Genomic DNA, 25,902 nt, shown 5'->3' with positions numbered 1-25,902 from the left:
AGGCCTATGACCGCCTGTTCACACACGGAGGAGCAGCAGAGCGGTGCTTCACGCCGCAGCACCCTGGCAGGGGGAAGGCAGCATTGGCGGCACCGAGCTGGGCAGGCGAACCTCTCTGGGACCGCACTGCCAGACCCAGCCATTACCCTGCAGGCCAGGCCATGCAGGGAAAGGCTGCGTTTGCGCCTTGGGTTGGCTGCTCGCGCCCCACCGCCCACGAGGAAGGGCATCGTGCCGGGGATCCTTCCTCTCCCTTCTGCTCAAGGGGAGAAATGCCAGGGGAGACAAGGACAACTGAGGAGGCTCTCACCTAGTCAGCACGGCGATAGCAGTGTGGTAGGTCTCGGGGCACATGAGCATGTCCCAGGCATCCTGCCTCTCGATGTCTTCAACCAGGGAGGCACCGCCCAGGCAATGGAACAGAGCTTGCATGGCGCTCACCGAGCTCCTGTACGCAGAGCAAAGCGCGGTCACACGTGGAGCCCCGGCCCCCGGCTCTGGGCCCGGGGCAGAGACCAGGGAGCAGGGACAGAGCACCTGAGGGGGCAGACTGGAGGACGCTTGGCCTTCCTGTGAGAGCTGCAGCAGCCCTGTTCTGGGCCCTTCAAGCTGAAGGAGACCTGGAAGACCACTGCCATGAAGAGCTTGCTGAAAAGTAACTGCACGCAGTGTCGGCTGGAGGGCACCAGGAAGATCTCGTGCATGGCACTGGCTACCTGCAGAAAACACCCAGGGACCGCTCTCACTGCGGAGGTGTCCCTGCAGAACTGCCCGAGGCCGGGGGCTCAGGCGCTGCACTGAGGCAGATGTCAGGGCAGAGCCTGGCCCAGCTGCCTGGCCTGGAGCCCACCTGTGGGAGCTCTCAGGGCTCAGCTCCCATTTGTAGCATGGCACGCGAGCCTTCGCAGCCCAGAGAGAACAGCCCAGCCGGCCCTGTGGGCCCTGCCAGCTGCCCTGGGCTCCCCCTCCCCGGCCCCGCAGCCTGCTCTGGCCAGGCAGCCCCCCTGCCCCAGGCTTCCCGGCTGCCCAGCAGGCAGGAGGAGGTGGGGAGGGAGGACCACCACTGAGGAGAGCGGGGCCAGGCTGCCCGCCTTTGTGCCACGGGGCCGAGCAGCACACGCTGCCCTGCCTGGCTGTGGCCCTGAGGCCTCTGGCCCAGGTGCCCCTGGGAAGGTCCAGGTTTGGGGGCAGGTGGAGAGGGGAGGAGGGACTGGAGAGGGATGTGCAGCCCCACGCGGGGTGGGGGGGAGCGGCAGGGCGGAGTAGGCCTCATGCAGACACTCACAGCCAGGAAACGGCAGCAGCTGCACTCTCCCTCGAAGCTGTGGTCCACAGTGCATTTCTGCTGGATCAGCAGCAGCGCCTTCAGTACGTCCCGCGCGACATGGGGCTCAGAGGCCAACATGCTCCACATGGCCCTGGCAGTGCTGCAGAGCCAGAGCACACTGTCAGTGGGGCCACCTCGGCCACCCCTGCTTCTGCACGGGCAGGCCCCAGAGGTCCTGAGCTGCCCCCGAGGCTGATGGGCCACGTACCTGTCACAGCGTGGGGAAACCTGCAGCAGGCCAGCGGTTGCCTTCTGAGGGCACAGGTGGGCCACTTGCAGAAGGGTCCTCCTCAGGATGTCCCGGAGCGGCTCCTGGCTGACGCACACCAGCTGCGTATAGATGGTCCGCACGACCACGTCCACCTGGCGGAGGCAGCGGGGTGGATCGGGGTGGAGCACAGCCATGGCCCCAGCCGCCACCAAGAACTGTTTCCCTCCCTCTGTTGCTCTTTGCTGGCCTCAAAGGCCGCCCATCGGGTGCTCCCAAGCCCTGGACTCGGGGCATGCGCACAGGGCAATCCCGCTGCATGCAACCTACCTCAGTCAGCTCCGAGCGCGAGTCTCTCAAGACCGTCTCCAGCACGTTGGCAACCGGCTGGGTGTCAGAGACCCTTGGGTCCGCCACGCTCCTCAAGACCGTGAGGATGAAGTCGCTCCTCTCGGTCTGGCAGAGGAAGCTCCCAAGTCCCTGAGGGAGAGAGGGAGGGAAGAGGTGTCGCACTGAGTGCCCTGGTGGCGGGGCACAGCTGAGCAGCGAGGGCTGCTGCTCAGGAATGAGAAACCTGGGGCAGCCCTGGCCCCCTGCCCCAGGACAAGTGCCGGCAGCAGGGGCTGGTCTGGGGTGATTGCAGCCATGGCGGGTGTGGAGAGGGAGCTGTCCTGTGGGCTGAAGGAGGGGCGCAGGGAGGACAGGGTCACGGTGCTCTGCGGGCAACCAGAGCTCGCCGGTGGCCAGAACGACCGGAGTCGCCGCGCTGACGCCGGGTTAAAGCCTTTGGCTGCTCCCTGCAGAGAGGTGGTGGGACCCCGCTGCCTGATCGATGGGAGGCCGTGCCATCCCCCCGATGGCTCATGCACTGGTTCAGCCGAGTCTCCTGCCAGCCCCACGGTCATGACCCCCAGCAAGGGAGAGGCTCGTTACCATTGCCTTGTCAGCGGGCTCCTTGGGCCGGAAGAGTTGATGACTTTCCCATTCCACTTGTAGCTCTGGAGCCACATATGCTGCCTGGCAGGCTGGGCAGGAGGGAAAACACACCATGAGCGGCAGGACCAACGGAGAGCTGGAGACAGCAAGCAAGGGCATCACGGAGAGCTCTGTGCCTGGCTCTCCGTTCTGTGGGGAGCTGGAGACGTGCCAGGGTGGCAGTGGGCCCACTTCCAGGGGGAGGAGGGGAAACGGCCTCTTAGGCTGCAGAAGGGCAGGAGAGTTCCACCTGGCTTTCGGCTCAGGAGGAGGAGAGAAGCCCTGGGATGCTGCTGCTACAGGCTTTCCAGCACAAGGGTTCTTGGGACAGGCCCCAAGTCGCCGTTCCAAGGTGGGCTGCGTGGGCCCTGGGGTTGGCGCAGCACAGCTGCTCCCCTGCTCCAGCCTCGCAGGAGTTTGCTGCTCCTTCGTTTAGCAGAGGACTGGAGCCGAGGCGGTGCGACGCCTCGCCTAGGCCCTCATGGCTACCAGGCCCCAGCCCACGCCCCTGTCTCTTACCGTGTCGGAGCAGAATGAAACTGTGGAAGGTACGCAGCGCCTCTGCAGCCCCGCAGCTGATCTCCTGGTCCTTCTCGGCGCAGGACAGGGTGAGGTGCCCCATCAGCTGCCCCAGGAATCGCAGAGGCTTCTCTTCAAAGAGGAAGGGCTTGCCTTCACTGAAGGGCAAGGTCTGTGGGAGAGAGGAAGGAGCCGTAGCAGCGCCAAGCTGCGGCAGATGGGACAGAAGCCCTAAGCCCCCAGAGCAGGCCCCGGGCCGAGTGCCATGTGAGGCAGAGCCCCTGCGTTGCACCCCGTGGAGACCCGGCGGGCGGCAGCCGCATAAGGGCGAGGAGCGTGCTGCCTCCCTGTGAAGGGAGCCCTGGAAGGGTTTTGCATTCCCTCCCCGGGAGCCTGCGGGACTGGGGTGCCTGAGGGAGGATCGAGAGCCTGGGTCTGCTGGTCCTCCACACCCACATTCAGGTGACGGAGCCCTCCTTCCCCACCTGCGGGACTCCCCATCTCCACAAAAGGGTGCAGCCCTGCGCCCTCTCCTCCTGCCGGATCCTTCTGGCAGGCTCTCCCAAGGCCTGGCACCGCTCCGCCCAGCTCCCCACAGCACGGGAAGGGAGGGCCTGTGGGGCTGCAGCAGGAGCCCGGGGGCCAGCGGGCTGGGGAAGAGGCCAGGAGCGGGCAGTGGCAGCGGGGAGGGGAAGGGCCCGAGAGCCCGCAGGCCCTCAATGCTGAAGCGGCTGGGCAGCAACCCAGGGGAGGGAGAGAGGGCGGGCTGCCTGCCAGAGCTGAGACCGCAAAATGCTCCCGTGCCCTGGGACGGAGCTGGCTCCTGAGAGAAAAGGCACAGGAGAGAGCAGCTCCCAGAGAGAGGGGCAAAGTCGCTGGCGCAGGGCTGAGCCTTGCTGAATCCCCCTGCCTTGTGCCCAGGCTTCCCTCGCAGGGAGCCCAGAGGTACCGGCTACACGGGGGCACCAGGAAAGGGCGAGGAGTGCCGAGAGGTCGCCTGCACTGCAGGCCCCTTACCTCCAGCATCAAAGAGGGCATCAGGAACTGGCTCAGGCTGACAATCCTCCCCACAGCCCTCCGGCGCACAGTAACGTCCAGGGATGCCGTGAAGGGCAGCAGGACCTGACAAGGGAAAAGCTGCTGGTCTGCCTTGGGGAAACGACAGCGGCTCCCGGTGCCGCGGACCTGCCAAGCGCCTGGCGGCATTTACACGATGTGCCGCCAAGGCTTCCCCTGGACAGGAGGAAGGCCTGCAACGTGGTCTGGCCACCTCGTGACCTCGGGGACCGTTGCTGACAGCTGGTGACCTGCTGCAGTCAGAGAGGTAGCCGGCTCCCACCTCCCCAGCCCCCTCTGCCCCTTTCCACGTGCTCCTCCAAAAATGGCCGCACATCCCCTCTCCAGGAGGACAGGAACCTCCGGGGGGGCTGCACCAGGGAGGCTGGGCTACGGCCCATGGGGAGGCCAGAAGAAGAGAGCTTGAGGGCTAGGCTCCCCTTGCAGCCTGGCCACGTCCCAGCAGATCTCTGCCCTGCTGCGATCTGGGGACCAGAGCGTGAACGGGGTGGGTGGAGAGGGCAGTGGCTCAGCGGCACCGGCTGCCAGAGCAGGGCGCCTGGGAAGGACACTCAGACTCCTTCCACTGCTTTGGTTCCGGGCTGGGGCGTGCACGCTCCAGAAGGCCGCGCCTCTTTAGGGTAAGGCAGGGAAGAGAGCCCGTGAGCCCTGCTCTTGGCAAATGCCTGACCTGCAAGATTTTCTCCGCTGTCAGGATGCTGGACCTCGGCGAAGCACCACATATCAGCACCGCCAGCACGCTGTCCAGAGTTTGTGGGATCTGTAAGGGGATGCAGCAGGTGGCAGGCTTACCCTGGCCCTTCTTCCTTGCAGGAAGCTGGCCTGAATGCTTTCCTCCTGAGGATCTCAGCTGCCCACTGGTACCCGCGCGAGGCCTCAGGGTCTCCCTGGTCTTCCTTCTTCTCCTATTGTCTTCCAGCAGCCAAAGCCAGCTAGGAAAACATGCGCAGAGACTGACTGGCAGGGTCTCTGTAGCTCACCCCGCGCTTACCAGAGCATCGAGTGAAGCATGTAGGCTGTCCTTCTGCTCTGCTGGAGCAAGAGAGACGACGCTGCGGATGCAGGGGTGGAGGTGCTGGTCCAGCAGGCACTCCCTCTCTTTGCTGCAAGAAGAGAAGGTGCCGGTCAGACGCCGGGGCTTCCACATCCAGGAAAGTCACCGCAGACGTCGCAGCTGGCAGTCCCCAGGGCGGTACCCTGGTACGAGGTGCGGAAGGGATGCATGGAGGAATTTCCTCCCTCCCCTGTGCCACTGAGCCAGGGACAGAGGGCGGTCCCGGCCAGTGGAGCCCGAACCCCTTTCCCTCTCCTGCCTCTCCCTTCAGAGGAAAAGCCAAGAGGCACCGGGGAGCCCCGGAGCACCCTCTGCCCTCCATCTGGCCCACCGATGGGCCAAGCGCGAGGGAAAGCAGAGGCCTGAAGACAGTGCCGCCGGGGTCCTGCCAGGATAGGAGATGCCTGGTGCCATCAGGCCCACAGTGTGGGGAAGCCCTGGCCCGGCCAGGTCCGGGGCAGGTACCTCATTGCTGCGATAGCAAGCATGGCTTGCTGCCACATCACGGCGTCCATGCTGCAAGGCAACTCCTCTTGCTGTAGCACCTGGAGAGGGAGAGCACAGCCGGGTTGGGGCACGGGAGCTGACAGCGCCCAACACCAGTCTGCAGGGCGGGCAGAGCCCCCCTGCCCCCAGGCCAGCACTGGCACCCAGAGCGGCCCCATGGCAGGCAGGGCTGTTCCCACGGAGGCCTGTCTCACCCTCCCCCTGTGCCCAGACGCCCAAGCACTGTCCCTACCGCTGGGCCGGTGCTCGGCCAGCTTTCCCCCCTCCCTCAGTCCCGCTGGGGGTCCCCTCACCTCCATTTTCTCCACCAGCTCACATGCTGATCTCAGACTGGGCAGGTACCTGCCCTGCAGCCAGGCTCCACAGAGCGTGCGGATGGAGGCCAGAAACCTCAGCTTCGAGGCCTCTTCCTGACAGCCAGGGAGAAGAGAGACAGAGAGGGACGGTGAGGGGCAGAGGCACGGCCAGCAGGAGCTGGGGCTCAAGGGGCTGCAGCGATGGTGCAGGGGGCCGGGAGGGGAGCACCTCTGCACAGCCAGCAGCCCTCCAGGAGCCCGCGCGCAGGCAGCAGACACGGCAGCACCCGGCTGGGAGCCCCAGGCAGAGCCTTGCTGACAAAGCCTGCACTTACCCTTTTGGTGCTGTTGAGAAAGGCCAAGAAGCAGTCGTGGGCTTCCTTCTCCTCGCCCTCCAGCTGGCAGCTGGAGGCAGTCGCAGCTGCACCTGATTAAGAACAAGAGCAGGGAGAGCTGTAGGCAGGAGCAGGAGGTAGAGGGAAGAGAGGGGCCGTCTCTCCAGCCCTGCGCCTGCTGCCCGGCACACAGCAAGCCCGGGCCAGGGTGCCAATGCCCCGTCTGCCCCAGGATGCCGCTGGCAGCAGGGCGGGAAAGGTTCCAGCCCTGTGGCACCGCTGCCTCCCGCCAGCCCCGCTGCCTCTCCTTGCCCCGCTCTGTGCCCCGAGGCAGGAGGTGCTCCCCTGGGGTCCTGTCGATACCCACTCATGGCGGGGATGCTGGGGCTCTCGTCCTCCTCTGCATGTATGACGGGGCTGGCAGAGCCCAAGTCCTCGCTCTGCAGCTCGCGTTGCCTGGGGCTTTCTGACCGCTGATGGTCCTCAGCGGCCACACCAGGCGTCCCACACTCTGCTGCCCCGCGTGCATGCCTCCTGCGGGGGAAATTCTTCGCCAGCCTGCGGGAGAGAGGAAAGGGGTGAGGGTGGGGAGAGGGCAGCCCATGGCAAGCGGCCCCACCCTGGCGCTGCCTGGCCGGAGCAGGGAGGTGGTGGGGCGCAGAAGCTGGGCAGGGGCAGGGGGATCTCCTTCCTGCAGGATGCTCTTTTCCAGCGGGCAGTGCCCACCCACCCGCCTGGGCCCCAGTGCTGGTGCTGGTGCTGGTGCCTGCTCTCCGGCTCCCAGGCCCTTCCCGAAGGGCCCGCCTGCTGGACCCAGGTCCCCTGGGGTCCCTATGCTGCTGGCCCAGCCCCAGCCCCAGCCCCGCATTCTTACCTGGTGGGGACGGTGGATCTTACCTGGTGGGGACGGTGGAGCCTTGCGGAAACACCCTGGCCCTGGCGATGTGGCGTGCCAGGGCTCGCAGGAAAAGACATCCTCTGCGCACAGAGGCCGCTGCACGAGCCACAAGGCTCATGTCCTTTTCTCATGAGAGTCCTGGACACTGTGGGGCTGCCGCGCCGGTGCTGGGCACCCCTAGCTGCCACCAGGGTAGGTCACAAAGGGCCCTATTGTTACCCGGCACTCGGGCCGGGAGGGGCAGGGCATCCTGCCCCCCACTCTGACCCGGGCTCTCCCGGGGCTGTTGACCCGCCCCTGGCTCTGGCTCTTCCAGAACATCTCGAAACACAAGGTCAAAGTAAGTGAAAATAAAGACTGGCAAGACTGGAAAGAAGACGCTTTGTCACGAATGCACCCGGTATTTAGCACATTAAAGAGAAAACTGTCTCCACTAACTAACAACAATGATTAACGCAAGGACAAATCCTAGGACAGTAGAAGAGAGGGCCCAAACAGTGTCCTAAGGCTGACCTGCCTCATTATCATGTGAAAACCACACCTCCTAGCTAGAAAACACCCCTAACCCCAATAAGCCCCCTACTCTCCGGGCATGCGTAGGGAATTGAAAGAGAAGGCCAAGGACAGTGGTATGCAAAGGTATGTGAAAGGAAAAACGACCGACCGACTCCGTCCAACAGCACAGCAATTTAGGAAGTTTGAGGGCATTGCAGTGACAGCATTTTGGATGGATTGACAAAGGCAAGTTGCAAGGCCCAGTGTTCTAGACATGGAAGCAAAGCTGGATAAACCCCACATTTTGGCCTCTCTCAAATTTTACTACGCTGCGCGGTACAAAGAGAGTGCGTTTTCACACGCGAATTTCAAGCTAAAGACAGGCCTGGTAAAGCACACAAGATACTGGGACTGCACAAAACTTTGCGACAGGAGGTGGATAATTAACAGAACAAACCGCTGCTTCAAAGAACGCACAGTAGAAGGGAGGAGTTGAAGTTACTGTTTCGTAGGGCACTAAAATACAGAGCAACAAAGGGAGACAGCGAAGGATTAGTCAGAGACGAACTACCAGCTACCTGACCTGGGGCCGGGAGCGCTATGTGCTATTCCAGGCTGTGACCGTTGAGGCTAGTCACACAGCTTCTGAGAACAACTAGGCGATGCTATCCAGCGGTATGCGAGAGAGAAACCAAGTGAGCCGATCTGAACCGCACCACCCTTAAATACCCAGGGGCTGGGGGGGGGTCGCAAAACGGTAACCCAAAACCGTGCTACGTACCTCTGAGCCAATATATGCTTTGCCCTGAATCAGCTCTGGTGCTGCATAAGCTGGGCTTCCGCAGCATGTGTTCAGATGGTAATCGAGGCCACCCTAGAATAACACAGGAAACCGATCACACGGAAGCATTGGCTGTAACGCAGCTTAAGTCTTCTAGCAACGACATCCTAGAGGCCTCAGAGTCTTCGTTTTCCTCTGCTGTACGTCTGCGTTCACCTCGTGTTTTGCTTTGGTGTAATACACGGCTTCACTGGGCAAAAATTGTCTAAGACCATCAGTATCCTACAAACGTTCAGATCCCCAGCTGCTCGCTCATCTATTATCCTAGCAGTCTTTTCCGCGGCTCCTCCTCTGACAAGGGCTCGCGACTGCGAAGACAGGTGGAACTTGGGAAGAGGTGATCCAAGAGCTACTGGGCCTGAGGTTAGCTGGTTATGGATACCAATATTTAATGCAATACCTTCACGAAGATCCACTAAAAATACTTCCCTATTAAAACCATGTTATTACTTTGCCTGGGCTTTGTACAAAGCAGATCAGGACAAGATGACGTTACACCACCAAGACAATGGTCTAATCGTCTCGATGGCCTGCCAGATGCTCTGACTTGAGTCAAGTAAAACGATCCGAGGACAAGTAACTGTCTTGGGATCAGTAAGACCTTCTTCCCATTCAACTGTTTCTTAACAGCACCCACCTCGCATGTTACGCTGACAAATCGAAAGGGCTCCTAGAACCCAATTTTAAACTCGGCAAACAACTTGGTACAAGCACACAGAACCAGGGGATTTGCAAATGTAACTGGAATAAACTATTTGATTCAATCCACAATCTCCACACACATACAAATCTTTTGGAAAAAGACATACACCATTGAAACTTCTTAGGGAAAAATGCACACCAACATGCGCTTTAAAATATTACAGGCCTTTATATATGACAGTAGGTGCTATACATACAGGACGACCTCTGCCTTAGATTACGATAAAAGATGAAGCCTAAGAGGAGAAAACGATCTAACAGTCCAGTCATAACATGCAGTCAACCGCTCTCTCTCACACAGTTAAGGCCCTACCAAGTAATTAGCGATTGGATGACAACTACGCAAACAGCTTGAATTTAGGGTCTTTGGGCGAGTCTCTGCATTGCACTCTGAAGCCAAACATGCATTTTGTAGGTGCGTGCAGTAGCTGACGTAGCTCTGCTCTGTGAAAGCAACCGAGACACCTACCTTTGGCTTTGCACAGAGTCCAAAGTCTATCAGCTTCAAATGATGTTCCTTGTCAATTAGCAGATTTTCCTGGTGAAAGAGGAAGGGGTAAGGAATGCTTCTATAACCTAAGTATCCAAGGAACCACGTTTTCTTTCACCTTCTTTCTTCTTGTCATTAGCAGCTAGAATTTACCTAAAGCTCTCCTCTGGAGATTTTGACCGGTTGCTAATGAATATCCCCCACATTCCAGATGGGGAATACTAGTTCCTATCTGCTAGAGAAGGGCCTGGGGGGCCGGTGGGCGGGGGGGGCGCAGTGCTGACAGACAGCAAGCTGAACGTGAGGCAGCAGTCTGCTCTGGCCGAAAAGGCGGCCAGCAATACCACGGCCTGTATTAAAAGGAGCACAGCTAGTAGACTGAGAGAAGTTACTCTAGTCCTCTGTTCAGCACAGCTAGAATAATGCGTCTAGTTTCTGCCCCCCGAGCACAGCAAAGACATCAAACTGAAGGAAGCTCAGGGGGCTGGAGCGCTTGCTCGATGAGGAGAGGCTGAGGGCAAGACGTTTGTTCGGCCTCTAGACGAGAAGGCTTCGGTGGAGACCTCGTGGCAGCCTTTCAATACCTACACAGAGGCCATGAAGACAGAGCTAGTCTCTTCACAGGAGTGCATGGTGGGATAACGACGGACAACAGGCATCAAGAGACGTTCAGACTGGAGAGAAGAAAAAGCCTTTCTCCTCATAAGGACAGCAAAGAGCTGAACAGGTTGCCCAGAGAGATTCTGCTGCCTCATCCTTGGGGGAGAGGTCGAAGAGGTGACTGGATAAAGCTCCAAGAGGCTGGGTCTGACACGGCTTTGAGCAGGAGGTTCAAGCAGAAGCCTCTAGAAGCCACTTCCCATCCAAGCTGTCACATGGTCCTATGGCTCCATCAGCTCCCCAGCTACAAGTCGACTCCTTCCAAAAGGCACATACAACGCTTCGTTTGCGGAGACGTGCTTTGGAGACAAAGATTTCATGAGCTGTCTAGGGAAACGCCTGTGCACTAAGAATTTGCTTGTCTCAAGAGATGTCAGCATCTCTAAAAATGCAAATTTCTAATCCCTTCAAGGAGAAGTGGACTCAAGTCTTCCATTCCCTAAGCCTACGCTTAGACTCCTCAATGACAGCAAAGCCACAGGACGGGTCCGGTAGCATGCATCTCCCCCTACACCCTCTGTCTAGCCACCACGTGTTTCAACTATCGGTGTCGCTTTTTCCTTTGGGCGTGAAAACAGAACGGTTTGCGCAACAGAGTGGCACCATAAAGACTCTCTCCAGGTATAAAGGGGATAACAAAAACGCCTAAGCAACATTCAAAGGCAGATCCATGTCTCTGCTCCGCTCCCAGCTGGAACGTGCTGTTCTGCTTCTCCTTCAGAGGAAGCTCCTTCCTCAGATATAGCCACGTCCGGCTCAGCCGAGGAACGTAGCAGCGGATCGAAATAATGCTCTTTCACAAGACGTCAGATAAAGAGCTCGAAGCACAAGAGAATGGAGAAGGCGTAATTTACTCTGGCTCCCAGTGGAGACGTGAAAGTGGCTGTTCATGATTATTTATGCAAATCTGACTACTGTTCAGGCTTACTGGTTTGAGATCCCTGTGGGCATATCCCTGACTGTGAACATAAGCAATTGCTGAAACATTCTGCCGAAAAAACCCACGAGCTTCCTCTTCTGAAAGGCGGTCCTTAGAAATTATGTAATCAAACAGCTCTCCTCCAGGACAGTACTGCAGGAAGACAGGAAAAAGAGAATACGTTTAGAATACGGTGATGAAATCTAAGCAACAACGAGAGCACTGGAGAGCAGCTGGAGGACACTCTTCCATTCCCTCTGCTTCATCACTGCAGCGCCCAAGTGCCCCCACGTACGCCCTAGGTCAGCACTGCGGCAGACCAAACAAGCCGAGACGTCTGACGCGTTGCAACAGATACATCACACTAACGTCACGTATCATTGAGATAGATAACTTTTTAAGAATTGTTTCGTTTGAACTCTGCTATCATCTACCACTACAGCTAGAACCAGGAACCCTCGCCGTGGCAGAAACACCATTTCTTACCTCTAAGACCATGAAGATTTTCTGGGACGTCTCTATCACGTGATACAACTGGCAAATATGCTGGTGCCTTAAGTTCTTCATGGCATCAATTTCTATTTTAACACGAGGCAAGTCATCCTAAGAGACCGCAACAGCAAGCTATGAAATTGCCAACTACTTCAGACAGCCTGTACATCACAGTAAGCATCACACTATTGTGCCACACAGAATTTCGCGGCATCTGTATGACAATTCAACTGCTCAAATTCAACCCACCAACAGCTCTACCGTTACTTCTCTACGATTCTGGCACATTGATCAGCAAAACCCAGAGGGACAGATGTAAAAGAGCTAGCATTCTCATCAGCATTCTCTTTGAATTACTGTCATAATCTTTAACTTCCTCGACTTGAAAGCCACAGAATGTTGCCCTCTCACAGAATCACAGAATCACACAGAATCACTACGGTTGGAAAAGACCTGTAAGATCATCAAGTCCAACCTGGGGGGGGGAAAAAAAAAACAAACAAAAAAAAAAAACAACCACAAAAAAACAAACAAACAAAAAAACCCCAAAAAAACCCCCACAAACAACCCACGCAAGCCAACCACCACACAACAACAACAAGGCACAACACACCAAAAACCAACCCACCCAACACCACACAGCACCATGTCCATCAAGCTACATCCCACAATGCCACATCCACACGCTCCTTGAATACCTCCAGGGAGGGTGACTCTACCACCTCCCTGGGCAGCCTATTCCAATGTTTCACTACTCTCTCGGTAAAGAACTTTTTCCTAATATCTAGCCTGAACCTCCCCTGGCGCAACTTGAGGCCATTTCCTCTAGTCCTGTCACTAGTCACTTGGGAGAAGAGACCAACACCCACCTCTCTGCAACCCCCCTTTCAGGTAGTTGTAGAGAGCGATAAGGTCTCCCCTCAGCCGCCTCTTCTCCAGGCTAAACAACCCCAGCTCCCTCAGCCGCTCCTCATAAGACTTGTGTTCCAGACCCCTCACCAGCTTTGTCACCCTTCTCTGGACACGCTCCAGCACCTCAATGTCTTTCTTGTAGTGAGGGGCCCAAAACTGAACACAGCATTCGAGGTGCGGCCTCACCAGCGCCGAGTACAGAGGCATGATCACCTCCCTGCTCCTGCTGGCCACACCATTTCTGATACAAGCCAGGATGCCGTTGGCCTTCTTGGCCACCTGGGCACACTGCTGGCTCATATTCAGCCGGTTGTCAACCAGCACTCCCAGGTCCTTTTCCACTGGGCAGCTTTCCAGCCACTCGTCCCCAAGCCTGTAGCGTTGCCTGGGGTTGTTGTGGCGAAAGTGTAGAACCCGGCACTTGGCCTTATTGAACTTCATCCGGTTGGTGTCAGCCCATCGATCCAGCCTGTCCAGATCCCTCTGCAGAGCCTTCCTACCCTCAAGCAGATCAACACTCCCTCCCAACTTGGTGTCGTCTGCAAACTTGCTGAGGGTGCACTCTATCCCCTCATCCAGATCATCAATAAAGACATTAAACAAGACCGGTCCCAAAACTGAGCCCTGGGGGACTCCGCTTGTGACCGGCTGCCAGCTGGATTTCACCCCATTCACTACAACTCTCTGGGCTCGGCCATCCAGCCAGTTTTTTACCCAGCGAAGAGTGTACCTGTCTAAACCACAGGCCGCCAGCTTCTCTAGGAGAATGCTGTGGGGAACAGTGTCAAAGGCTTTGCTGAAGTCCAGGTAGACATCAACAGCCTTCCCCTCATCCACTAGGCGGGTCACCTGGTCAGAGAAGGAGCTCAGGTTGGTCAAGCAGGACCTGCCTTTCATGAACCCGTGCTGGCTTGGCCTGATCCCTTGGTTGTCCTGCACGTGTCCCGTGAGCGCCCTCAAGATGAGCCTCTCCATAACCTTCCCCGGCACCGAGGTCAGGCTGACAGGCCTGTAGTTCCCCGGATCCTCCTTCCGACCCTTCTTGTAGATGGGCGTCACATTGGCAAGCCTCCAGTCATCCGGGACCTCCCCCGTTGACCAGGACTGTTGATAAATGATGGAGAGCGGCTTGGCAAGCTCCTCCGCCAGCTCCCTCAGCACCCTTGGGTGGATGCTATCAGGCCCCATAGACTTATGAGTGTCCAGGTGGCATAGCAGGTCGTTAACTGCTTCCTCCTGGATCATGGGGAGCCTATTTTGCTCTCCATCCCTGTCATCCAGCTCAGGGAGACGGATACCCTGAGGATACCTGGTGTGGCTGTTAAAGACTGAGGCGAAGAAGGCATTAAGTACCTCAGCCTTTTCCTCATCCTTCATGACAATGTTCCCCGCCGCATCCAGTAGAGGATGGAGATCCTCCTTGGCCCCCTTTTTGTTGTTAATGTATTTATAGAAGCTTTTTTTGTTGTCCCTCACGACCGTGGCCAGGTTGAGCTCTAGCTGGGCTTTCGCCTTCCTAATTCCCTCCCTGCATGACCTAACGAGGTCCTTGTATTCTTCTTCACTTGCCTGCCCCTTTTTCCAGAGGTGGTAAGTTCTCTTTTTTTCCCCGAGCCTCAGCATAAGCTCCTTGTTCAGCCAGGCCGGCCGTCTTCCCCGCCGGCTCTTCTTACGGCACAGGGGCACTGCCTGCTCCTGCGCCTTCAAGATTTCCTTCTTGAAGAAGGTCCAGCCTTCCTGGGCCCCTTTGCCCTTCAGGACCGTCTCCCAAGGGACCCTCCCGACCAGTGTCCTGAACAGGGCAAAGTCTGCCCTCCGGAAGTCCATGGTAGCGGTATTGCTCACCCGCCTCCTTACTTGGCTAAATATTGCAAAATCTATCATTTCATGGTCGCTAAGCCCCAGACGGCCTCCGACCTTCACTTCTCCCACCAGACCCTCTCTGTTCGTAAACAGCAGGTCAAGCAGGGCACCTTCCCTTGTAGGCTCGCTTACCAGCTGCGTCAGGAAGTTATCTTCCACACACTCGAGGAACCTCTGGGACTGTTTCCTCTTAGCTGTGTTGTACTTCCAGCAGACATCCGGTAAGTTGAAGTCCCCCACAAGAGCAAGGGCTTGCGACTGCGAGACTTCTGCCAGTCGCTTGTAGAATGCTTCATCAGCTTCTACGCCCTGGTCGGGTGGTCTATAACAGACCCCCAGCAGGATATCCGGCTTGTTGGCCTTCCCCCTCATCCTTGCCCATAAGCATTCAACCCCGTCGTGACAATCATCCAGCTCTATACAATCAAAGCACTCCTTGACGTACAGAGCCACCCCACCGCCTCTCCTTCCTTGTCTGTCCCTCCTGAAGAGCTTATAGCCCTCCATCGCAGCACTCCAGCCATGCGAGTCGTCCCACCATGTTTCTGTGATGGCGACCACGTCATAGCTGCCCCGCCGCACGATGGCTTCCAGCTCCTCCTGTTTGCCGCCCATGCTGCGTGCATTGGAGTAGATGCACTTGAGCTGGGCTATCGGTCTTGCCCCCGACAATGGCATGTCACCCCTAGGCTCACCTCTGGGTAGCCTGGCTTCATCCTCTTCCCCCTTCGAGTCTAGTTTAAAGCCCTCCTGATGAGGTTTGCCAACTTACGGGCAAGGATTCTTTTCCCCCTTGGGGACAGCTGAACACCGTCTGCACTCAGCAGGCCCGGTGCCACGGAGACCACCCCATGGTCAAAGAATCCAAAATTCCTCTGGTGGCACCAGTCTCTGAGCCACGCGTTGACCATGTTTGCTTTCTTATTCCTTTCAGTGTTCCTCCCCGCCACTGAAGGGATTGCAGAAAACACCACCTGCGCACCCGATCCGTCAATCAGTCTCCCCAGCGCCTTAAAGTCCTTCTTCATCCCTTTCACGCTTCTTTGCTCAATCTCCTCGCTGCCAACCTGCAAAACTACCAGCGGGTAGTAATCGGTGGGCCGTACCAGACTGGGGAGTTTCCTTGTGACCTCTCTCACCCGGGCCCCAGGGAGGCAGCAGACTTCCCTGTGGGTCGGGTCAGGCCGGCATATTGGGCCCTCCGTTCCCCTCAGGAGGGAATCACCTACAACAACCACCCTCCTTTTTGCCTTGGTAGAGGTGGTTGTGATGCGTGGGGCAGGCTGTCTCGCCCTAGGCAGCCCCGCAGATGGACTTTCGTCCACGTCCTCGTTAGCCTGGCCCTCAAGTTCCACAAGGTTTGTGGTCTACTACTGAAATTCTTTCAAGGCTACAGCACCAGTCAACAGCCAACAAGACAAGCAGGCAGCATTTCGACATGTCGCACCCCTGTGTTCCCGAGACCTCCACAAGAACAGCAGAAGATGCTACCAACTTTTAAGTATTGTGGGAAGGCAGGATGCGGGCCCCTGGGGTGGTCCTGTGCAGGGCAGGATGCGGGCCCCTGGGGTGGTCCTGTGCAGCTGATGGATCAGAGCTTGTTCTGAGAGAGACAAAGACGGGCCTGTGGAAAATTACAAACGAAGCAATAAATAAGGGCTACGTGGCAAGGACTGGGCGTCCTTGAGAAGTGAGGATGTAGATAACAAGAAGTTATGATCAAAGTAGAAGGGAGTTATACAGCTGCTCAAACTGCAAGTAGAAGAACATAAACAAAAGTAACTGTTAGGCTCAAACTGCAAGTAGACGTATGTTTTAGGCTCAGCCAATTAGGATCTAACAAGTAGGTGCGTATTAGGTCTAACTGTATAAATATGTGTTGCTTGAATAATAAAGGTGGACTATGCTTTATCACTCATATTGAGTCGGACGCATCTGTTCCTTCAGCCGCGAACCGTCGGTCAACTCCTGGCTTCGGGAAACTCCCGACATCTTCGGGAAACTCCCGACAAAGTATCATTTGGCTTACCCCTAGAGCAAGTTTGTCCATGATTTTTATTGCAACTTTTTCACCAGGGAGAAGATGTCGTGCAAGTTTTACCTTTGCGAACCCACCTAGAATTCAAAAGAGACGTTTAAAGCTCAGCGTGACGACATGCTTCCTTGCCTATCATCTCGCAGTTACACCGGAGTATGTAGCACGCACCGTGTGCAATGTCTTCTTTAGAGGAAGAAGCAATCACTGCTACCGACTTCCAATGACGTTGTCAGAGCTCTGCCCCCCAAAATACACGCTCAAAACCTGACCTATAGATTCTGCAGTAACAGCTAATCTCTACTCAGGTGAATGCTAAAGTGTTAGACAGATCGCACACACCTCTGCGCATTCCCAGATTAAGCCTACCTGTTCCAATTGTTTCATGTAACTGGTAGTACTTGAGAATCTCCTCATAGCCACCTAGAGCCATTCTGAGAGGCACAGGGATCTCGCAAGTCTTCTCAGCCCTTGCAATGAGCAAGCGTAGCCAGCGTTCATGCTTTGCCACTCCGAGCAGACTCCACAAACCGAAAGCGCATTTGCTGCGGCTCTGGGGAAGCGGGGGTGGGGAGGGGGGGACGGGGTGCGCGACCTGCTTTTGTTACCAAGTGCTGCACACCTCGCAGTACAGTCACCAGACGAGTAAGTCTGAAGGCTGGCACAAAACGCTAGCATCTTTCACGGTCTCCTCGCTAACGCTTAGCAGCGAGAGCGGGCGACTGCTTTGCAGCAGCAGCAGCAGTAACGCCCCCACGACAGTTTCCTCCACAGGGCACCAACTCTCCATCATTTATCAACTGCCCTAGTTAACAGGGGAGGTCCCAGACGACTGGAGGCTTGCCAACGTGAACGCCCATCTACAAGAAGGGCCAGAAGGAGGATCTGGGGAACTACAGGCCTGTCAGCCTGACCTCGGTGCCGGGGAATATTATGGAGAGGTTCATCTTCACAGAATCACAGAATCAGTACGGTTGGAAAAGACCTGTAAGATCATCGAGTCCAACCTGGGGGGGGGGGGGGGGGGGAAACAAACCACAACACAACCACAAAACCGACGCCACACAACAACAATAACAAGCCACAACCCACCCAACACCACACAGCACCATGTCCATCAAGCTACATCCCACAATGCCACATCCACACGCTCCTTGAATACCTCCAGGGAGGGTGACTCTACCACCTCCCTGGGCAGCCTATTCCAGTGTTTCACCACTCTCTCAGTGAAGAACTTTTTCCTAATGTCTAGCCTGAACCTCCCCTGTCGCAACTTGAGGCCATTTCCTCTAGTCCTGTCACTAGTCACTTGGGAGAAGAGACCAACACCCACCTCTCTGCAACCCCCTTTCAGGTAGTTGTAGAGAGCGATAAGGTCTCCCCTCAGCCTCCTCTTCTCCAGGCTAAACAACCCCAGCTCGCTCAGCCGCTCCTCATAAGACTTGTGTTCCAGACCCCTCACCAGCTTCGTCGCCCTTCTCTGGACACGCTCCAGCACCTCAATGTCCTTCTTGTAGTGAGGGGCCCAAAACTGAACACAGTATTCGAGGTGCGGCCTCACCAGAGCCGAGTACAGAGGCATGATCACCTCCCTGCTCCTGCTGGCCACACCATTTCTGATGCAAGCCAGGATGCCGTTGGCCTTCTTGGCCACCTGGGCACACTGCTGGCTCATATTCAGCCGGCTGTCGATCAACACCCCCAGGTCCTTTTCTGCAGGGGAACTTTCCAGCCACTCATCCCCAAGCCTGTAGCGTTGCCTGGGGTTGTTGTGGCCGAAGTGTAGAACCCGGCACTTGGCCTTATTGAACTTCATCCGGTTGGCCTCAGCCCATCGATCCAGTCTGTCCAGATCCCTCTGCAGAGCCTTCCTGCCCTCAAGCAGATCAACACTCCCTCCCAACTTGGTGTCATCTGCAAACTTGCTGAGGGAGCACTCTATCCCCTCATCCAGATCATCAATGAAGATATTAAACAAGACCGGTCCCAAAACCGAGCCCTGGGGGACTCCGCTTGTGACCGGCCGCCAGCTGGATTTCACCCCATTCACCACAACCCTCTGGGCTCGGCCATCCAGCCAGTTTTTTACCCAGCGAAGAGTGTACCTGTCTAAACCACAGGCCGCCAGCTTCTCTAGGAGAATACTGTGGGGAACAGTGTCAAAGGCTTTGCTGAAGTCCAGGTATACAACATCAACAGCCTTCCCCTCATCCACTAGGCGGGTCACCTGGTCATAGAAGGAGATCAGGTTGGTCAAGCAGGACCTGCCTTTCATGAACCCGTGCTGGCTTGGCCTGATCCCTTGGGTAACCTGCACGTGTCCCGTGAGCGCCCTCAAGATGAGCCTCTCCATAACCTTCCCCGGCACCGAGGTCAGGCTGACAGGCCTGTAGTTCCCCGGATCCTCCTTCCGACCCTTCTTGTAGATGGGCGTCACGTTGGCAAGCCTCCAGTCATCCGGGACCTCCCCCGTTGACCAGGACTGTTGATAAATGATGGAGAGCGGCTTGGCAAGCTCCTCCGCCAGCTCCCTCAGCACCCTTGGGTGGATGCCATCAGGCCCCATAGACTTATGAGTGTCCAGGTGCCATAGCAGGTCGTTAACTGCTTCCTCCTGGATCATGGGGAGCCTATTTTGCCCTCCATCCCTGTCATCCAGCTCAGGGGGACGGATACCCTGAGGATACCCGGTGTGGCTGTTAAAGACTGAGGCAAAGAAGGCATTAAGTACCTCAGCCTTTTCCTCATCCTTCGTGACAAGGTTCCCCGCCGCATCCAGTAGAGGATGGAGATCCTCCTTGGCCCTCTTTTTGCTGTTAATGTATTTATAGAAGCTTTTTTTGTTGTCCCTCACGACCGTGGCCAGGTTGAGCTCTAGCTGGGCTTTCGCCTTCCTAATTCCCTCCCTGCATGACCTAACAAGGTCCTTGTACTCTTCTTCACTTGCCTGCCCCTTTTTCCAGAGGTGGTAAGTTCTCTTTTTTTCCCCAAGCCTCAGCATAAGCTCCTTGTTGAGCCAGGCCGGCCGTCTTCCCCGCCGGCTCTTCTTACGGCACAGGGGCACTGCCTGCTCCTGCGCCTTCAAGATTTCCTTCTTGAAGAACATCCATCCTTCCTGGGCCCCTTTGCCCTTCAGGACCGTCTCCCAAGGGACCCTCCCGACCAGTGTCCTGAACAGGGCAAAGTCTGCCCTCCGGAAGTCCATGGTAACGGTGTTGCTCACCCGCCTCCTTACTTGGCTAAATATTGAAAACTCTATCATATCATGGTCGCTAAGCCCAAGACGGCCTCCGACCTTCACTTCACCCACCAGACCCTCTCTGTTCGTAAACAGCAGGTCAAGCAGGGCACCTTCCCTTGTAGGCTCGCTTACCAGCTGCGTCAGGAAGTTATCTTCGACACACTCGAGGAACCTCCGGGACTGTTTCCTCTTAGCTGTGTTGTACTTCCAGCAGACATCCGGTAAGTTGAAGTCCCCCACAAGAGCAAGGGCTTGCGACTGCGAGACTTCTGCCAGTCGCTTGAAGAACACTTCATCAGCTTCTACGCCCTGGTCGGGTGGTCTATAACAGACCCCCAGCAGGATATCCGGCTTGTTGGCCTTCCCCCTCATCCTTGCCCATAAGCATTCAACCCCGTCGTGACAATCATCCAGCTCTATACAATCAAAGCACTCCTTGACGTACAGAGCCACCCCACCGCCTCTCCTTCCTTGCCTGTCCCTCCTGAAGAGCTTATAGCCCTCCATCGCAGCACTCCAGCCATGCGAGTCGTCCCACCATGTTTCTGTGATGGCGACCACGTCATAGCTGCCCCGCCGCACGATGGCTTCCAGCTCCTCCTGTTTGCCGCCCATGCTGCGTGCATTGGAGTAGATGCACTTGAGCTGGGCTATCGGTCTTGCCCCCGGCAATGGCATGCCATCCCTAGGCTCACCTCTGGGTAGCCTGGCTTCATCCCCTTCCCCCTTCGAGTCTAGTTTAAAGCCCTCCTGATGAGGTTTGCCAACTTACGGGCAAGGATTCTCTGCTTGACCAACCTGAGCTCCTTCTCTGACCAGGTGACCCGCCTGGTGGATGAGGGAAAGGCTGTGGATGTTGTCTACCTGGACTTCAGCAAAGCCTTCGACACTGTCTCCCACAGCATTCTCCTGGAGAAGCTGGCGACTCGTGGCTTAGACAGGTGCACTCTTTGCTGGGTAAAAAACTGGCTGGACGGCCGAGCCCAGAGAGTTGTGGTGAATGGAGCGAAATGCAGTTGGCGGCCGGTCACAAGCGGAGTCCCCCAGGGCTCAGTTTTGGGGCCGGTCTTGTTTAGTATCTTTGTCGATGATCTGGATGAGGGGACTGAGTGCTCCCTCAGCAAGTTTGCAGATGACACCAAGTTGGGCGGGAGTGTTGATCTGCTCGAGGGTCGGAAGGGTCTGCAGAGGGATCTGGACAGGCTGGATCCATGGGCCCAGGCCAGTAGTATGAGGTTCAACAAGGCCGAGTGCCGGGTCCTGCACTTTGGCCACAACAACCCCATGCAATGCCACAGGCTTGGGGACGAGTGGCTGGAAAGCTCCCCTGTCGACAAGGCCCTGGGGGTGCTGGTCCACAGCCGGCTGAACATGAGCCAGCAGTGTGCCCAGGTGGCCAACAAGGCCAACGGCATCCTGGCCTGTATCAGAAATGGTGTGGCCAGCAGGAGTAGGGAGGGGATTGTGCCCCTGTACTCGGCGCTGGTGAGGCCGCTCCTCGAATGCTGTGTTCAGGTTTGGGCCCCTCGCTCCAAGAAGGACACTGAGGTGCTGGAGCGTGTCCAGAGAAGGGCGACGAAGCTGGTGAGGGGCCTGGAGCACAAGTCTGATGAGGAGCGGCTGAGGGAGCTGGGGGTGTTCAGTCTGGAGAAGAGGAGGCTGAGGGGAGACCTCATCGCTCTCTACAGTTACCTGAAAGGGGGTTGTGGTGAGGTGGGTGTTGGCCCCTTCTCCCAAGTGACGAGTGACAGGACAAGAGGAAACGGCCTCAAGTTGCGCCAGGGGAGGTTCAGGCTGGCCACTAGGCAAAACTTCTTTCCTGAGGGAGTGGTGAGACACTGGAGCAAGCTGCCCAGGGAAGTGGTGGAGTCACCCTCACTGGAGGTGTTTAAGGAACGTGTGGACGAGGCACTGTGGGCCATGGTTTAATGGGCAAGGTGGGGTTAGCTGATGGTTGGACTTGATGACCTTAGAGGTCTTTTCCAACCTTAGCGATTCTGTGACTGAGACCCAAGAGGACGCCGCAGCGGCCTCCTCCCGCCGCGGGCTGCGCCTAGGCGGCAGCCCAGGGAAGGGGCGGCTCTGAGCGCTGCTCCCACGCCGACCGCAGCGCAGCTCTGCTGCAGACCCGTCCGGCGCCCGCGGCCAGGGCCGCGCCGGGCCGGGCCCGCCTGGGCGAGAGGCACCAAGGACGCCCGCGCCCTCCCCAGGGCCCTGCCGCCAGGGGACCAGCGAGGGGCCGCCCAGCCTCTGACGCTAACCGGCGCCGGGGGCCGCAGGCGCCGGAGGGTAGCACTCACCGGCGCGGCAGCCGCCTCCAGGCGCGGCCGTGGCCGTTGCCGTTGCCGTTCAAATCCCCCCGCCGCGGCGCCCGCCTCGGCCAGAAGGGCCAATCACGGCGCAGCGCTTACCCGGAACAGGCGGGGGCGCGCCGTGCATGACGGGATGGAGCTCGAGCCGGAGCCCGAGAGGGGGCCGGGGTAGCGGGCACGGCCGGGGCGGGGGGGCCTCGGCCTCGGCCGGTCCCGGTCCCGGTCCCGGCGGAGGCGGGAAGCAGCCCCCGCCCCCATCAGGGAAGCCCGCCGGCCGCGACAGCCGACGAGCACTAGCGTGGGGCCCGCGCCGCCCGGCCCGCCGCCCCGCACAAGATGGCCGCCCGGCCCGCCGCCCCGCACAAGATGGCCGCCCGGCCCGCCGCCCCGCACAAGATGGCCGCCCGGCCCGCCGCCCCGCCGAGACTACGCATGCTCCGCGGTCCCAGCCTCCCGTGACACCTGGCCCTTCCCGCCGCCAGGCCCGGCAGCCCCGCGCCGCCCTCCCCAGCGCTGCCCCCGCCCCGCGGCCGCCCTGCTCCGGGCACCCCGCGGCCCCGGCCCCGGCCCCCGCTCCACCTGCGAGCAGCCCGGGGCAGGTGAGGAAAGCGAACAGAAACGTAGGGTTTGCTCCGTGAAGGCTGGGATTGACGGTCTGCCTTGGCCGCGGCCGGCCGTTCCCCTGCCAGGCCTTCCACCTTTCGGCGTAGCAGGCGTTTCGGCCTAAAGCCGCAAGCAAAAAAAGGAAAAAAAGAAACCATGGGTGCAGCGCCTTATTTCTGCCAACTCTCTCTCCTTCGGACTCCTCCCAGACACGGTGAATCTTGCCCGAGTAGAGACAGCCCTACAGTGCCGAGCGAAAGGCTCAGAAAAAAAGGGAGGAGGACATTTCGGCGAGAGAGAAGGGAGCCGTTCCTTTTGGGCAAGACAAACGCTGCTTTATTTCATGGCAGATGTCTCTTCTAGACGGGGTGTCTTCTATTCTGCATCAGCCAATTGACAGCTCCTTGCGTCCCGATGAATAGAGTCACCTGTTAGGGAAACCACTGATTGATTTCAGTCCTGTATTTTCAGTCATTCCCTACGTGACTGTCACAGATTAAAGACACTGAAAGGGAGAGGCGAGGGTAGCTCGCTACTGGTACTGACTGGAAGGCGGCAGGGTGCCTTGGTGCTGAGGGAGGGTTGACTCTGGTAGGCCGCGAAGCTCCACACAGCCGCTCGCTTGCTTGGGTTGCGGAAGAGGAGAGTAAAAGCAAGCGACCAACCTGGTGAGTCAAGAGGAAAAACGTTGCATAAGCAAAGGAGAAGCAGAAGAAGAGAGAAAGAAAACGAACCAAAGTAAGCAATGCGAAGGCCAGAGGCAAGCACCTACCACCCCCCATGGGTAGACCTACACCCAACCAGTTGGCAAGCGAAAGCTGGCGAACCTCCCGAAACCCCCTCCCCACCCTTTTCCTTGCCGAGCAGGGCGTCATGCGGCATGGACTCTCTCTGTGGGTAGCTGGGGTCACCTGCCTGCTTGTGTCCCCTCCCAAGCTCTTGTGCACCCCCCCACCTAGTCCCCGGGGTGGCAGAGCGAGACACAGAGGCAGCCTTGAGGCTGTGCAAACGCTGTTCGGCTGCAGCCAAAACGTCCGTGTGTTGTCAGCACTGTTTTGGCCACAAGTCTAAACCCCAGGGCCCTAGGAGCTGCTACAAAGAGCTCTACCCCAGCCAGGCCCCGTGCACTTGGGAAACCAGACAACGGGGCTAACGACTTCTGAACAGCTCGCTTCTGCCATACGCCGCAGAGACGTGGGTGAACGTTGTCTAGTTGAGTGGGCAGTAATGCTCCTGGGGTGGAGCGACAGGCTCACCGCCTGTCAAGTGCTCATCAGGTTAGAGCATTACTAGTCTCAGCAGAAATGCCGAAACAGAACAGCGAAAGGAATGCAACCACGTTGCCCTGAGCTTCCAGCACAGTCCTAAATCCTGATAGACCTGAGCTTCCCAGTAATTTCAAAATAATTGAAAAGATGAAGCCGCGACGGGCTGCGACATGGCCGACTTCATACCTGGACACGGCTGTCGGGCTTGGTCCTCCAGAGAACCCCAGGGCCTCTCACAGCCCTCTCGGGGGCACGTGCGCGGCCAAGCAGCGCCACCGGACAGCCCCAGGGGCTCTCCTGGGCCTCGCAGGGCACCACGGAAGGCGCTACAGGGCCGCTGCAATTGCCTGGGGAGCAGCACGGCTACCCGGGGCTCCATGCGGTGCCCAGCAGAGCCCCTCCAGCTGTCTGCGGAACAGCGAGGCTCCACAGGGAGTGGGCCCCCCTGGGGCCCTTGTTGGGGCCCGGGGCACAGCGGGCGGTGCCAGTGTGCAGAGCACCCCGGGGTCAGCTCTGCATACAGCTCTGGCAGCCCAGCCAGCCATCTCCCGGGGCAGGGGTCCTCCCTCTCCTCCTCCATGCCCTTCGGAGCCGGTAGCACAGCGCTCGTGGGTGGAATCCGGAGGGAGGCTCTTCCACTGTAGCGCCCAGGATCATCAGGGTTTGAGTCGCCAGGGTAGAGACGGGGAGGCTGCTGTCATTCGCTTTGCCTTGCAGGGCTGGGACGGAAAGGAACAGAGCTGAGGTCAGAGCCCGGACCTGCAGGGACCTCAGGAGCCCCTCTGGCCAGGGCCGCCCCCACCCCCTCAGCTCTTCCCACAGCCAGGAGGGAGGCAGGGGTGCCAGCATCAGCCGGAAGATGCTGGCCACCGATGCCCCACATGCCCCTGAAATCTCTCTCTGCTCTGCCCACACCGGCCCTCACCTGTGCAGGGAGCAGAGCCCTCCCTGGCCGGGGCAGGGATCGGAGCTCCCCAGCCAGGGTCTTCCCTCCTCCCTCCCCGCCAGCCCCTGCAGACGCCCCACACTGCTCTCGCTCACCCCTGCAGATGACCTGGAGCTTCTCCTGGCACTCATCCCTCAGCTGCCGCCCGGCGAGCCCTAGGCACACACAGCCTGTCACAGATCCCGCTGGCCTGCCCGCCCCAGCAGCCCACCTCCCGCCCCCCCCAGGCCCGTGGCCCACACACCCTCCTCCCCTTGGGCAAGGCTGAGCCCAGGGCGGTCCCCTGAGCATGAAGCCAAGAAGACTGCCCGTGGGCGCCCGGCCCCGCATCGGGCAGGCAGGGCTCCGCAGCTGCCCGGTGGATTCGGCAGCAGCAGCCGTGGCTGGGGCTAAGTTGCCGCAGGGCAGGCAGCGACCCCCGGCGGGGTTACGAGGGGGTTGTGGCTCACCAGTGAACCTGATGGCTGCCTGGCACAAGGGCTCCTGTGGGCTCTGCAGGTATGGCAGGCTCTGGTGCAGGTACTCCTCTGTTCTGCTGCTGTCCTCCACGAGCTGGAGAGAGCAGAAGGGGACAGGCTTGGCACAGACCCCCTATGCCCAGGACTGGCCTCCCCTGCCTTTCCCTGCCCGGACACCCGCGACGCACAGTCAGCGGCTGTCTGGTGCTGGGGTTTGGAGGGAGCAGAGGGTAGGGTGCTCGCCGGGGTGCTGCGGTGCCACCCTGCTGCCAAGGCCCAGCTGGCCCGAGGCTCCGTCGGCACCCCTGGGCTCCAGGGGGAAGGGGAGCCTGGGTGCGGTGCAGGCAGGCAGCGCTGGGCTGCTGCGGTGGACAGGGGCACAGCTGCTAGCCCCACGCGCTGGGCATTGGGGGAGAGGGGCCCCTCCAGGCTGGGTGTGGGGCTTCGGGGCCATCCTTACCAGGCACTC

At 58.6% G+C, this 25,902-nt stretch overlaps 1 protein-coding gene across 1 annotated transcript; it reads right to left on the bottom strand.

The window, feature by feature from the left end:
- Positions 1 to 6,781: 6,781 nt before the first annotated feature.
- LOC132320743 (maternal embryonic leucine zipper kinase-like) lies at positions 6,782 to 17,061 on the bottom strand. The gene is made up of 7 exons (XM_059834052.1): positions 16,975 to 17,061; positions 16,600 to 16,685; positions 11,790 to 11,906; positions 11,313 to 11,456; positions 9,704 to 9,772; positions 8,473 to 8,565; positions 6,782 to 6,856 (listed from the first exon to the last, which is right to left on the bottom strand). The coding sequence occupies exons 1-7, from the start codon at positions 17,036 to 17,038 to the stop codon at positions 6,782 to 6,784; spliced, it is 648 nt and encodes a 215-aa protein (XP_059690035.1). The 5' UTR covers positions 17,039 to 17,061.
- Positions 17,062 to 25,902: the final 8,841 nt, after the last annotated feature.

The sequence above is a fragment of the Gavia stellata genome, chromosome Z (genome assembly GCF_030936135.1).
Source record: "Gavia stellata isolate bGavSte3 chromosome Z, bGavSte3.hap2, whole genome shotgun sequence".
Taxonomy (NCBI): domain Eukaryota; kingdom Metazoa; phylum Chordata; class Aves; order Gaviiformes; family Gaviidae; genus Gavia; species Gavia stellata.
This window is presented reverse-complemented; position numbering and strand designations above follow the sequence as displayed.

Coding starts and splice junctions, on each gene's coding strand:
- LOC132320743 (XM_059834052.1), bottom strand. CDS start 17,038: ATGGCTCTAGGTGGCTATGAGGAGATTCTCAAGTACTACCAGTTACAT. Junction 11,457..11,789: donor AAATCTTCATGGTCTTAGAG/GTAAGAAATGGT, acceptor GTCTTCCTGCAG/TACTGTCCTGGAGGAGAGCT. Junction 6,857..8,472: donor AAGCATATATTGGCTCAGAG/GTACGTAGCACG, acceptor TCTCTCCCGCAG/GCTGGCGAAGAATTTCCCCC.